The 13,628-nt window shown below is 48.8% G+C and overlaps 1 protein-coding gene across 1 annotated transcript; it reads right to left on the reverse strand.

Moving 5' to 3' along the window:
* Positions 1–363: 363 nt before the first annotated feature.
* S100A10 (S100 calcium binding protein A10) lies at positions 364–9,860 on the reverse strand. The gene is made up of 3 exons (XM_081307112.1): positions 9,705–9,860; positions 3,376–3,528; positions 364–754 (listed from the first exon to the last, which is right to left on the reverse strand). Exons 2-3 carry the CDS (start codon positions 3,505–3,507, stop codon positions 593–595), a joined length of 294 nt encoding a protein of 97 aa, XP_081163238.1. The 5' UTR covers positions 3,508–3,528; positions 9,705–9,860; the 3' UTR covers positions 364–592.
* Positions 9,861–13,628: the final 3,768 nt, after the last annotated feature.

Raw genomic sequence — 13,628 nt, forward strand, 5'->3', positions numbered from 1 at the left:
CTCTTATGGGCTTAATTCTGCCCTACAGTTTGCTGCAACTTGGCTTTGAAAAATGGGTTTAGACGTCTCAGGCATCATCCTGGCTGGAGAAGCACTGACTTAACGGGTGAGGCCGTGCTCAGTGATTATAAAACCAGACTTGTTCCTGCAGAACACTCGCATTCCCCTTCATGTAGACAGAGTAACAGGGCAGAGCACTTAGATATCTAAGTTAGACTCCAAGACTGAATGGGAAACGCTTCCACCTTTTGGTAGGTTCTGTGCAAAGCACTGGCTGACCGTGGGTACACTGCCACTTTATGAACCAGAGAAGCAGGGAATAAGCATTTCAGAAGCAGCAACAAACATGCCATCTCAAATTCAGAACTAAAAAAAAAAGAGAGACTTTTTATTGAGGGCAAGAGGATGCAAACCATATAAAAATCAAAAGCTTTAGCTTTCTCTGTTTGTCAAATGGGAGTCAGACGTTATTTGCGCATTTTCTAAGGGTTCTGATCCTCTCCTGAAATCTTTACACAAGGAGAATCGGTGGGGCAGATTCCTTAAGCAACCCTTTGGGAGATCTTTATGGGGGGGATAATTGCTGGATTCTTTACTTCTTTCCCTTCTGCTTCATGTGTACCACAAAATAGTCATTGCATGCGATGGTGAGGCCTGCGATTAGCGAGAAGAAGCTCTGGAAGCCCACTTTGCCATCTCTGCACTGGTCCAGGTCCTTCATTATTTTGTCCACAGCCAGAGGGTCTTTTTGATTCTGGGTTAAAAAAAAAAGAAGAGAGGCAATACATATCAGTCAGTGATTGCAATGACGAGTTTGTCTGATTTGCACCACGGACAGCCTTGTGCCTAATCTCCCAGTTATTTGGGTCTTCTCTTAGGTCACCAGTGACTTTCATAAGTCTTTAGGGAGCAGTTCAGTAACTTCACATTTATATTCTGCCTAAAACCCATTCTACACTCGCCAGTTTTTAGTTTAAAATTACCTTCTCTTAATAAGCTTTTCTTCTTTATCATATTCCAATCCTTTAAAGAGGAAACTCCTATGAAGAGATCTCATGAGATTATTAGGGAGCAAGCGTCAGGTCACTGCCGTCCCTATCTAAAGGAGGGGCTAATGATGCCTGGGCTGCCTCAGGTTTTGAGAAGTGGGGTAGGCAGCTCTCTTTCCTCTTTGGCAGAGCTGAGGCCATGCTAGTGACATCAGATCACATTATCCATGTGACCTTGAGTAAATCCAAGAGCTCAGCACAATTTCATGTGTCAACGGCGAACGGAGGAGGCTGGCCTGGGGTGTCATCCTAGGGTCCCTGCCGTTCTGTGAGTTGGTGAGTCATGCATCCTGCACTCCTCCCTGGACCAACTTCAAGAGGAACACGTAGGACGGAATCACAAACCCCCCGAGGCCGGGTCTGAACGCCAGGCAGCCGCGGGCAGCGGCGAGATCCCGCTGGCTTTCCTCATGCCTTCATGGTGACTGGCCTGGTCACCTCTCCACAGTGACGCCGGTTAGAAGTGTGGTAAAGTGATGTGTCTCTTTCTGGTCCAGCCATCAACCAGAGAGAGAACCACGGCCCATCTGAGGTTGTTAAAAGGCTCAGGTAAAGTATTTATGAGTTCCAGCGACTACACAACTGAGCGGGACCTGACACTCCGTGATTCACTGTGCGGGATGTTTGCATTGTACTCAGAAACCCCTGAAGGTAAAGCCACCACATTTCCTAGCGAGAACTCCTTCCCTAAGTGATCAACTAAAACCTGCCTCATGCAGCTCACTCTGGCCTGCCTCCAGCTTCCTGGCTGTGATCAGGAGTGACACTGCATGACACAAGGGATCTACTTTAGAACAAAACAGTGTGTGTGTGTGCGTGTTTCTGGAATAAATCACCCTTCCATGTTCAGCACTCCACACTACTCCCACCCTTTGTACTCTGGCTTCTAACTTATTCAACAACACGCTTAACAAGTTTTACTGTGGAGAACCCCTTTGTCCACGCGGTGGGCTGGTTCACACTGAGCACATTTTGTTCTTGTGTACTCTGCTGGCCTAAAAGATCACAGAAAGTGAAAGCGATCTTGCAGTTTACAGAGGGGGGAACTGGGTTCCAGAGAGCTGAAGCCTCCTGTCCATTGTTAGTTAGGCCAGAGCCGGCTCTTCTAATCCCTGGTCTGGGGCTGCATCAGAGGGATCTACCACAGCAGAATGACCGACTATTCTAGCTCCTTCTGGGATAGCATTGTGGTGACTGCAGGTCAGACAGAAGAGTTAGGTTACTCATTTAGCCATTATTGATGACGTCGTGTAAAAAATAGTGCTGCAGAGTTCCCCATTAATTGATCTAGGACTCAGGGGCTTGACTAATGTACTGTTTGCCAGGCAGATGACGAGGGGCAGGACCCAGCCTTTATCATCTTTTCCCTTCGCCCTTGAGGGGCTAATGAGTTATATCACACCCGGCACAGGAATGATCCTTCCAAGTGACTACAGCTGCGGCCACGAAAGGCCGGCTTTCACTTCAGTCTGCTGTTGGTTCGGCAATGCTTCACGTTGATTGCACATAAAAAAAAAAAAAAAAATCTCTTAGGGTTTGACAAAGTCAAAGGACAACTGTGCCCAGTGGCTAATGTCCTGAGTGATGCATCTGGGCTGCTGGCAGAGTCCTGTCCTTGTCTTCAGGGTTCCTCGGTCTACCAAAGGGGAGGCATAAACTCCACCGTGCTTCGACGTTCTGTAGCATTTTCAGTGTGAAAAGCAGTTATTTCTGGAGTGTTGGGTCCTTATTCAGCAAATGATTTATGGACTAGAGTTGAAAGAAGAGGGTGAAAAAAAATACCTCTTTTGTCTGAAAGGATTTAAGAAGGGAGATTGGAGGTAGGAGTGCCGCTTGGCAGTAGAGCATCTGCTGACCATGTGTGAGGTATGCACATGGTTCATCCCCAGCATGTGCGTGCACACACACACACACACACACACACACACACACACAGAGATTCAAGTTGTTCAAAGTGGAGTGTGACCAGAGGCGGCATCTCCAGCGTCAGGTGCATGAACCTGGAGGTGGCCGTGCCCTGTTGACTGTTTTCTTGTGAAAAGCCTTCTTTCCCCCACACTGTGGGGGGAACTCTGGATGGCATCTTATCGACACGTCAGGAAGCCGTTCTTTGTGAGTAGTTCTATATCTATAAGTCACAACTCCTCGAGGCAGGGGCTGTGTCTTCTTTATTTTGTTCCCCCTGCAGTATTTTCACAGTACCCAATACTGTTCAGTAAACAAGTGAATAAAAAGAGCTTTCCAGTAGCGGCCTCCCCTGGAAGAGGAGAAGAGGAGGGAGTCTTGACTTTTAGGTCTGGTTCTTTCTGAACCCTTCAACACTTACTTCCAAAAACCCAGGGAACTCCTTTTCCATGAGGACTCTCAGGTCCTCCTTGGTCAGGTAGCCTTTGTCTCCGGCAAACTTGTGAAATGTGAACATCATGGTCTCCATGGCGTGCTCCATTTGAGACGGCATTTTGAGGGAGTCTGCTGGAACCTGTCCAAGGGTGAAAAGAAACAAAGTTCATGTTAACTTTTAAGCCAAATGTACAGCTGGTCTTTTGAGGATGACTGGAAGGAGGGTGGTTAGATAACCCACTGGATTCTTTTTTGGGGAGGTACTGGGGATTGAACCCAGGGATGCTCTACCACTGAGCTACAACCCAGCCCTTTTTAAAAAAATGTGATTTCATTTAATTAAAAGTTTTTATTGGTGCATTATAATCATACATAATAGTGGGATTCACTGTTCCATATCCATACATTCACATAGCAGTTTATCTTAATTTTTTGAGATAGTTGCCCAGGTTGGCCATGAACTTGGGAACCTCCCGCCTTGGCTTTCCAAGTGACTGGAATTACAGGTGTGCACCACCATACCTGGCTTCATTTTGTTCTTTCCAGCTGTAAAACTCAACGTGTCTATAAAACTCAATGTGTCTCAGGGCCAAGTTCCCCCAGCTTTTGAATTTCTCACTGTTAGAAATAGGCCTGAATGAGGGATTTATCAGGTTGCCAGCTAATTCTGCATAAATCACCTAATAAAGAATAAAAGCTCTAATCATTTGGAAAAACAAGGTCAGGGTCTCTCTCTCTCTCCTTTGGTACAGGGGATTGAACCCAGGGGCACTTGACCACTGAGCCACATCCCCAGTCCTTTATATTATTGTTTTTTTTCTATATTTTTTAAATTTTGAGGCAGGGTCTCACTAAGTGGCTTTGGGTCTCAGTAAGTTGCTAAGGCTGGTCCTCCTGCCTCAGCCTCCCAAGCCACTGAGGGTCTCTCTTTTTAACCGACCCAGCCCCCGCTGCAAGACCATCTACTTCTTTGTTCCTCTTGGTGTTGGCAAATGAGAGCCTTAGACATGGCTGAGTACCAACAACCTACCCCATCGAGACGGGTTAACGTGAAATCCTCCATCCTCCAAGCTTAATATGGGAACCTGGTTCAGTCTGATTCTAGGATTTAGAAATCTACTTACAGATGAGTCTGTCCACTGGACAAGTGTTTCTTTACTTGTTATTTGCTCTGAATTTATTATTTATTGCAATAAAGAAGACAATAAAACGCAGCTGCCCTACCTGAATACAAGCTCCCCAAATTTCATTATCTAGTTCACTGAGAAGGAATAAGTAACAGTACAGCCTAACTCCTTTGGGGGCCTGACACATTTTTGGCAGCACTAGACAGAAGCACAGCTCCCACAGGTGCAGTGGGAGAGCAAGAGGGTTTCAGGAGAGCAAAGACGAAGACAGGAAAGGAAACAAGTCAGGTCACCGTATTCAGGTATACCGTGCTGGGGGCATGAGTCTCATTAAGACCCGTGTCTGGCACTTCCTAGGAACTCAGCGGGTTTTGGCTTAACAGAGAAGCTTTGACCAACATCACCTAAAATCACTATGGGATAGGGCACAGGTGAACTTGATTGGAGATTGTAATATACTACAAAAAATTAAAAAAAAAAAAAAAGAAAAGAAAGAAAGAAATCACGATAGGCTTTGAACCTAGGTGGAAGGAGAGGCTGCAGAGTGAGTGAAGAGGAACCTGAGACACGCTTCTGTGCAGTTCCTGCTGCTGACAGATGCCTGTTCAACACACGTCTCTTTATAAATGCTGCCTTTCACAGAGTGAAAGGTGTAAATGGTGAACATTAGGATGCAGTGATTATGTTTGAGAATTGTAAAGTCTACCCCTTAATTTCCAAAACCGCACAAGACGGAGCAAGCCAAAGAATGCTACTCTAGAGAAGGCTAGAGGCCAGAATCCGGCATGATTCATCTCTTGGAGACACAGCAGATTCATGCTTCAAGGTCCACCGTGAGATGAATTCCAGGGGAACCACACCCCTTTACCTCTCTTCCTACACAGCCCAGATCCCGCTCACCTCCCAACCCCCACAACAGTTCCCATAGTGGACCTAGAGGGAGTCTGCCTTGCCTGGATTGTTCTGGAAGTCCAGCAACCTAAGAGAACTGAATTGAGTGAGTTGCTTATAGGAGGACATGGGATTCCACCTCCACCCTTAACTCAGGAAAGGAGTCAGGCACACAGGGGCTTAAAATACCTGTGCCCAAGTTCAGAGGCGCAGAGCATTTCCTGACCAACGCCCTAGGATCCCGGACGTTCTTCACAAGACAGAGCAGGAGAAGAGCACTCTGCAGAGTCAGAAAGGAAGGGGAATGCAGCAGGAAAACAGGCTAATTTAGGAACTGCCAAGAAATACAAGCTGTAGGGTAAAATCCTGGCCACACGCGACTGTCTTTAACAGAAGGAGGTCAGTCTGCCTTCCTCTGTGGGAGTGCTGTGGTCTGGGGTAACTCCAGTCCCACCCCTTCCTTGCCCACACTGGTCCTAAAGCCATGGAACTTTCCTCTTTGAAACAGAGTCCCTGCCCCATGGGGTCCCGAGATGTTTTATTCAGCAAATGGGTAGGGAATCCAGCAACCAGAGAACTCCCTCTGGTCCAGTAGACCTTGTGCAATAAGAATGCTGGGCAGGAGCCAGCCAGAAGGCCAAAAGAGCACGGAAAACCAGAGAAGCCCTGAGTCTCAGCAGTACCTAGTGCTGCAGAGGGCAGCGGGGAGGGCTGCAAGCAAGGAACTAGGTTTGGAAGGAGCCTGTAATCCCTGTGACTTGGGAGGCTGAGGCAGGAGGATTGCAAGTTCAAAGCCAGCCTCAGCAATTTATCGAGGCCTTAAGCAATTTAAAACACACACAGGGCTGGGGATATGACTCAAGTGTTAAGTGCCCCTGGGTTCAATCCTTGGTATTAAACAGAAAATTGTGATCCAAACTCTTCTCTGGGCTAGAGGATGAATCCCACTGTCCTCCTCCGGGCGCAGACGGAAGTGGTGGCCTATGAGTCATTCCTACAAGGATCTCCCTTCTTGGGCGGTGCTTGCTGGGCAGGGCTGACCGTGGCGCTGTCAGTTGGTCTGAAGCTGAAGTTCTTCAGCTACGTGAATCTGGCGTTTCCCCCCCACAACACCTTACAGCTCCCCTCCAGGAGGGTGGGTCTTCTGCTTCCTTGCTGGATATACTTTGGCACAAGAGTCTTGGGACTTGGGCTAAGAGGCAGCTGTGTCTCTTTGGTGCCCCCCACAACCTACTTCAAATACCTGAAAACACTTGATCACATTTAATTGTTCACCTGTCTTAGATCGAAGCTCCTTTTGGTCAAGAACGGTGAATCACTGGGCTTTTACCCACAGACCACTAAATAACTGTTTAGGAAGGGAGTAAATGAATGCATCAGACAGTCCCAGGACAGTAGCTGGGACTATGCAGGCTAGGCTGAACACCCTGGCTCAGAGCACATCTGGACTATGAGCACATTCCAGAGGCAAAGGGAAGGAAATGTGTCTTGCTAAACAGGTCTGGTCAGACTCTGCCGACTTCTCTTCTCACCCCTGCTGTTTCTCATGCTCTCATTCAACCCACCTTCTACTTTGTGCTTCTCCAGCTCTGCTGCCTCCTGGGCGTAGCAGGGAAGAGAAGTCCCCCTTAGAAAGGTGCCTGCTTCTGAGCAATCCTAAATGTTTGCACATCTCTGAGTTAAAATGTTCGAGGGTTTCGGGATTTTGAAAAGGTCTTTTTTGTGTGTGTGTAGTTTGTGTGTGTGTGTGTGTGTGTGTGTGTGTGTGTGTGTGAATACTGAACGCAGAGGGTATTCTTGAATTTGATCCCTAAATGGAATTCAGAGAGAAAAGAGTTGAGGCAAAGGATCTGGAGCCAGCTTCTCATCAAATAAAACTTGTCCATTAAACACTGGTCAGTAAGGGAAAAGTTCCAGATGCAACTCAATAGGAAGAAAGAACTCAGAAACACCTTCTAACCCAACCAAGTACATCTCCTTTTCCTCGAAGGATTGTCAGACATCAGCCTAGGTGGGTCAACAATAGCTATTGTGAAAGCCACTATTAAATCTGTTTGTGGTGCAAGTGAGTATTATTCAGTGAAGGATGAGAAGTGCTGAAGATTGTTAAAAATAAGCAAATTCTTCCTTTTTGCTTTTGCTGTGAGATCCCTAAATTGTCCTGGGAAAATGAGGAATTTAAAAAAGATCCTAAAAATTTAGTCCATCTTTTCCAGCACTCTGAGACCTAATTTATACATTAAAATCCTGAAAGAATGTCATTGTTTCCTTCAACTTTATGCTTTAAAAGACTGGACTGCGTCCAAGGGCATACTGAGTGGGCAGTGCTCTAAAAAAGTCACTTTTTTTTTGAGCTGTCAATGGAAAGCTGGGAGGCAAAGCTGGGAGGCACTCAGTCCCAGCCCCACCCAGCCCAAGGCCCGACAGCACAGGGGTGGCAGCTCAGAGGCTGGGCAGAGGCCAGACATGGCAGTACAAGGGTTCATCTGATGTCATACCCAAGAAAATCCAGGGAAGAACATCACCCAGAAATCAGAGTGAGCCCAAACAATTGCCTGATGCCCAGTAAACTTAGAAAATTTGAAGAACTGAAACAAGAAACTTCAAATGTTGGCTCAAGGACCACCATGAAGAGACTGCCCTCTGGCTGTCACTGAGAAGGGGTGATTAAATAGAAGCCGGATTGGAATCTGTGGGGACAGGGCAGATGAAGAAATTTCAAGTGAGTTATATGAACTCATTCCTGCCCAATCCCTGGCATTATCTTTTGCAATTTACTGAAACACACTGGAGGCAAAGATCATCGATCGGACCCGCCTGCCCTCACCTGAAGTTCAAGATGTAAAAATCCAGGCCTGGAGGCTGAAATTCAGATTTCAGAGGAAAAAAAAATTCTGCATCAACTGCAAACCTCTCAATGGGAAAGGCGCCCCTACCCCAAGTACAGCAAGCTGCTGGGCCCCACAAGGCCAATAACCTGGCTGACCACCTAGCAGGTGTCGCCACAGCCCTGCCCATTTAAGTATTATCCTCAGCAGCTCAGTCAAAGAAACTCTCCAGATTGGAGTCCAGTCTTGGTGTGACTCACTTCCTCTGGGAGAATGCCCTCTAAGATGGCACGGTTCTTTTCCTTCAGGGAGTGTTCTGTCCAAAGCATCCACAGAGAGTAACTGCAACCAGCAGGGCCACACCCACGGGTCTCACAGCTGAGTCACAGGCCTCAGATCACCAGGAGGATCCTGGAACCCTCTGTGCTAACCCTGTAGAACGCTTCCAGCTTCCCTTGGAAGGGACCAGAGGGGTGGGGGCGCCTAGGGGAGTGGAATTAATGTGTTCCAGACCTGGCTCAGGGCCTGGCTTTGCCGGCCTGGCCCTAAGCTGCTCAGCTCTCCCCACCACCCCTACCCAGCATGACAGAGTTCCTGGTTTCAGTTAGGCAGAGACTGCCAGAGGCCGGGCAGTGCGAGATCCAGGGTTGGAGAGAGCGCCATTCCTCGGGCAAAGCTCGGCTCACAGCCGGGTACCAATGGCACCTCTGTGCGTCTCACTGCAAGGGGCCAGCGTGATCTGGGATTGCAAGATCCTTCCTCACGCCCGCTTTCCCCATCTCTGGTTCCACGCACTTCAGACAGTAAGCAGGGACTTTTGGAATACATTCTCTCCGCCATCGCCCCACACCCCCGCACGGCTTCGTAAAGGACGCACATGGATGCTTGCCTCGGCAGCAAGACCTCCCCTTGCAGCCGACCAAAACAGGAAGCCCAACCTGCAGCGCGCGCACGCCAAGAACAGGGGAGCACCCTTTAGGAGGGGAGCCCTGCAGTAGCCCTGCCGCCCAGCCCGGCCCGCGCGGGGAGTCGGACTGGGAGGAGGGTACGGACACCTGGACTGCGGTCCGTCTGCAGCCAAAACCTACAACACGAAGGGCAGCCAGCCAGGGCGGGACGGGGGTGCGCATAACTTGGGGGACTCATCGCAAAGTAGGAAAGGTGTGAGTCCAGAACCCCGAACGCAAACGAGGGAGATCGGAGTTCCCAAAGCGCCAACACCGAGACGCGGTAGTGACAAGTCCCCCTTCTCCGGTCCGCGAGGGCTGGGGAGGCCGCTGCTCCCCTGGCTTGGGTGTGGCCTGCCGCGCGGCGCAACGGATTCCCCGCCAGTGGCTCCCCACCCCGGCCCGGCGGTGACCCGGGCGCCCAGAGACGCGGGCGCAGCTGGCCAAAGCAGCCGGGGAGAGGCTTCCCCAGGGGTCAGATCCTCGGCCGGGGACGGCCTGGGGGCGCGCGCCCCAACTCACCTAGCAGGGGAGGCGCGGCACAGACGCGGGGCTAGCTGGAACCGGCGGCCAGCGGAGCGCAGCGGACCTGCGCCTTTGTACGTGGGGAGAGGCGGGAGGCGTGGGGCAGCCGAGCGGGAGGAGCCTGGCTGGCGGTCCCGGCGCGCTCCCCACCCCTTCTCTTCCTGCCCACCCCGCACCAGCGCTGCACACGCCCTTCCCACGCTCGCAAACCCCCACCCCGCCCGGGGGGATGTGCCTGCAAACCTCTCTGGGGGCAGGAATGCACCTACTGCATTTCAGGACATTCCCCCTCTAGGCCGTGCCTTTCCTCTCAGGTTTGGTTTTATAAAGTGGGTGAGTGTGGAAATCAAAGAACCCAGCCGCCCTGCGGGTGGGGCACGCTGGCCCAGAACCAGAGGACAGCGGCTCTCCAGTAACCGACAGGTCGAGGAATTATTTTCTAGATGACACGACAGGGAGGAACACGTGGAGTACTATAACGACTTTGAAGGCACTGGGGACTTGGCCATTCGCAGATCTGGCCCTCGGAGGGCTGTTGGGAGGGGGCGCCCGCCGCTGTCCGCGCCTACGGTGGGCGGGCATCTGGCAAAGAAGCCGGTGTGGGCCTACCTTCTGCCCTACCTTCCCGCAGGGTGGGGAGGGAGGGTGCTGTTTGGCTTGTCAGCTCGAGGGGCGTTGCAAATTCTTTGTTGAACAAGGGATTTACTACTCCTGATGTGTGTGGTTTTGCTGGTTCAACAGTTCAGTTTCAGGTATGGTTGAAATGGTTAAAACTAAGTTTCCAAGTCTGTGTCTTTTTGCTCAGTAATGGGTCTGCTTGGCTCTAAAAGCACTTTAGAAGGATTTTCTGGAAGAAAGTTAGGGAAAACCTTAGTGTTTCCTAGCTCACGATTACCCCTCCCCCCATATTTATTTAATTGTGGGTTAAATGCACACTACTAGCAGCTGTTGGTGGAAAAGAGCCCAATTCCAAATTCCGGGGTTTTCCTTTGTTCCCAGGGGAGGTCTTGGGAGGGGTGAGTGATCCCAAAGGAATGAGCAGAGTAGGGGAATCTCCAAGTGTCACCACGTGACTAGTCTTGGCTGTGGCCAGGAAAATCCGAGTTGGATTTTGGCTCTCACTTCCTGGGTCTCTGCAACCCGGGTGCTTACTGTTCAAGGAGACAGTTCTTCAAGAGCTTCCCATTTACTTCCTAGGCCCCAGATTACAGTCACCAGTGCAGGAAATCCTGGGTCCCTTTAGTCCCTGGGGAGATGCAACTGGATTTAGAAAGAGTAGAAAGAGAATGCCCAGCTTTGTGTACTCCTATTCACTTGATTTCTTCATTTGGTTCACAAATCTTTAGGAATGCTTAAAATGTGCCTGGCCCTGAGAATTCTGAGGTGAAACAATCAGTCTCATCCCTCAAAGAACTCCAGGGCTTATTGAAAGAGAGACAGCAAAAATTAAAACCCAGTGAGACTAGTGAGTGATTCAGGATACTATGAAGATGTTGAGGAGGGGCTTCCAAATCTCCTTGAAGTGGTCACAATAATTCCTGGAGGAGAAAATTTTAAAATAACAATAAAACTTATTGTGACTTTTTCTTTGAAACTCAGACTGGATTCTCAACCGGTGGACTCCAGTGACCTTCCTACATCAGCCTCCCCATAACTGAGACTACACAGAGTTATAGCCCCCAGCCTTTTTGAATTTTTATTTTGAGGTAGGGTTTCACTAAATTGCCAAGGCTGACCTCAAACTTGTGATCCTCCTGCATCACTGGAATTATAGGCATGTGCTGCTGCACCCAGTTTTATTGTGACTTTTTTTAAAATATTTTTTTTAGTGTCGATGGACCTTTATTTTATTCATGTATTCATATGTGGTGCTGAGAATTGAACCCAGTGCCTCACACATGTGAGGCAAGCACTCTACCACTGAGCCACAACCCCAGCCCTGTTGTGACTTTTTAATCTGTAAAAGGATTGTATTCTTATTGTAGAAGCCTTGGAAAATATAGCAATTCAAAAAAGAAAAGGTTATTTATAAATGCAGGAATCAAAGAAATATTTTTGTGTATTTCTTTCTGGCCTTTTATATATTTTTGTATATTTCTTTCTGGTCTTTTGTATATTTTTTTTTTTTTTTTTAAAGAGAGAGTGAGAGAGGGGGAGGGAGGGAGGGAGGGAGAGAGAGAGAGAGAGAGAGAGAGAGAGAGAGAGAGAGAGAATTTTTAATATTTATTTTTTAGTTCTCGGCGGACACAACATCTTTGTTGGTATGTGGTGCTGGGGATCGAACCCGGGCCGCCCGCATGCCGGGCGAGCGCGCTACCGCTTGAGCCACATCCCCAGCCCTTTTGTATATTTTTGTATATTTCTTTCTGGGAAGATGCAACTGGATTCAGAAAGCAAATGCCTGGCTTTGTGTATTCCTATTCATTTGATTTCTTCATTTGGTTCATATATATGTACCAAATGATTTTTTGAAGCATATATATGTACATGATTGCGATCACACTGATTATAAATTATGTAGTATTCTATTCTTATTCCATAACACTGTATCTTTACCATTTTCTGACATTAATTATTTAGCAGGAGCATTCTTTTTTCTTTTTCATTCAACAAATAACTATTTTCTTTCTTCAATCTGCAATCAGGACGCTCAGGACTCTGAAGCCCTACTGGGTTTCTGAAACACTGTGCTAAGCACCAAGGGCAGAGTGGTGAGCTTATGTGGCCAGCAGGATGGACGCTATGCCTACTCTCATGTGTGTGTGTGTGTGTGTGTGTGTGTGTGTGTTTTCCCCTTGGCAGTGCTGGGGATTGAACCCAGGGTCTCCCGTGTGCTGGGCAAGCACTCTGCTACTTAGCTATACCTCCAGCCTTCCTGTGGCTTCTTAATGATTCTATGTACAGACAGGTCCTAAAAGTTCCAAATACCTACCATTCCTTTAATCTCCCTCTAGGAAAAGTGGTCTCGGGCCCTTCTTTCTCCAGGAAGTAATTACACCCTGTCAACCACAGACAGACGGTGAGACAGCTCTGCTTCCCTGAAGACCGCCGATCAGAGTAGGGACCAGCACCTGAGCTGGAGCTGCCCAGCAAGGACAGTGTCATAGAGGGTGGGGAAGGGAACATGTGCAGAGTGCAGAGAGGAGCAGACTACATGGCGCTGGAGGAATGGGAACAGAGGGCCGATCTAGCACGGTTCCTGGAATGAAGCAGAAACCATGTCCAAGTGCCCACCAGGCCTGAGATACTTTCCAGTTTGCAAAATGCTGGGAGCAGGAGAAATTGTTCCACTGGCACAATACCCAGAATTGGGAATTTTCCTACTTTTTAATGAGACACAGCAACAAAATCCGGGTGGCTCTCTTTGTAGGTGGCAGCACAGAGGGTGGGTGGGTCACCAGGCACGCGTGTTCTCCTTCCATGGGATAGAGTTGTTGTTGGGAAGTGGCTGCTCAGCCAGGGGTCATGTTCCCAGCACCTGCTGCACCTATCTGGAGCCATGTAACCACCGACAGAAGGGGACTGGAATTGACCTCGGTCACTTGCAGGCCCAGGCAGGCAGCAAGAGCTGATCTTTTCATACTCTTTCTCTTTACCTGCCAGGATTCTGAGGCTCCAGGGATGGAAGAGCCACAGTTAGAAGGAGACTGGGTTCTAGAATCACTGTATGGAGGAAAGCCAAGTTGCTGAGCAGGAACACCCTCACTGGATGAGTTACATGAGTGAGACAGAACCCCAGAATTTTGGGGCGTATTTGCCATGACATAACCCCAACAGAATGGCATCGAATGCTAGTATATTTGGCAGCATATTTGGAAGGATTAATTTGCATATATAATAATTGCACTGTGGTACTGATCACATTAGCATAGTGTCACTGAAGAGAACTGTTTACTGCCCTGACCACTCTCTCCTAGACTC

Source organism: Spermophilus citellus, assembly GCF_964194105.1.
Source record: "Spermophilus citellus genome assembly, chromosome: 9".
NCBI classification, from domain to species: domain Eukaryota; kingdom Metazoa; phylum Chordata; class Mammalia; order Rodentia; family Sciuridae; genus Spermophilus; species Spermophilus citellus.

What these genes read in the sequence shown, in the direction of transcription:
- S100A10 (XM_081307112.1), bottom strand. Translation starts at nt 3,507, where the DNA reads ATGCCGTCTCAAATGGAGCACGCCATGGAGACCATGATGTTCACATTT. An exon ending in AGTTCCCTGGGTTTTTGGAA is followed by an intron (nt 755 to 3,375) that starts GTAAGTGTTGAA and finishes TTTTTAACCCAG; the next exon opens with AATCAAAAAGACCCTCTGGC.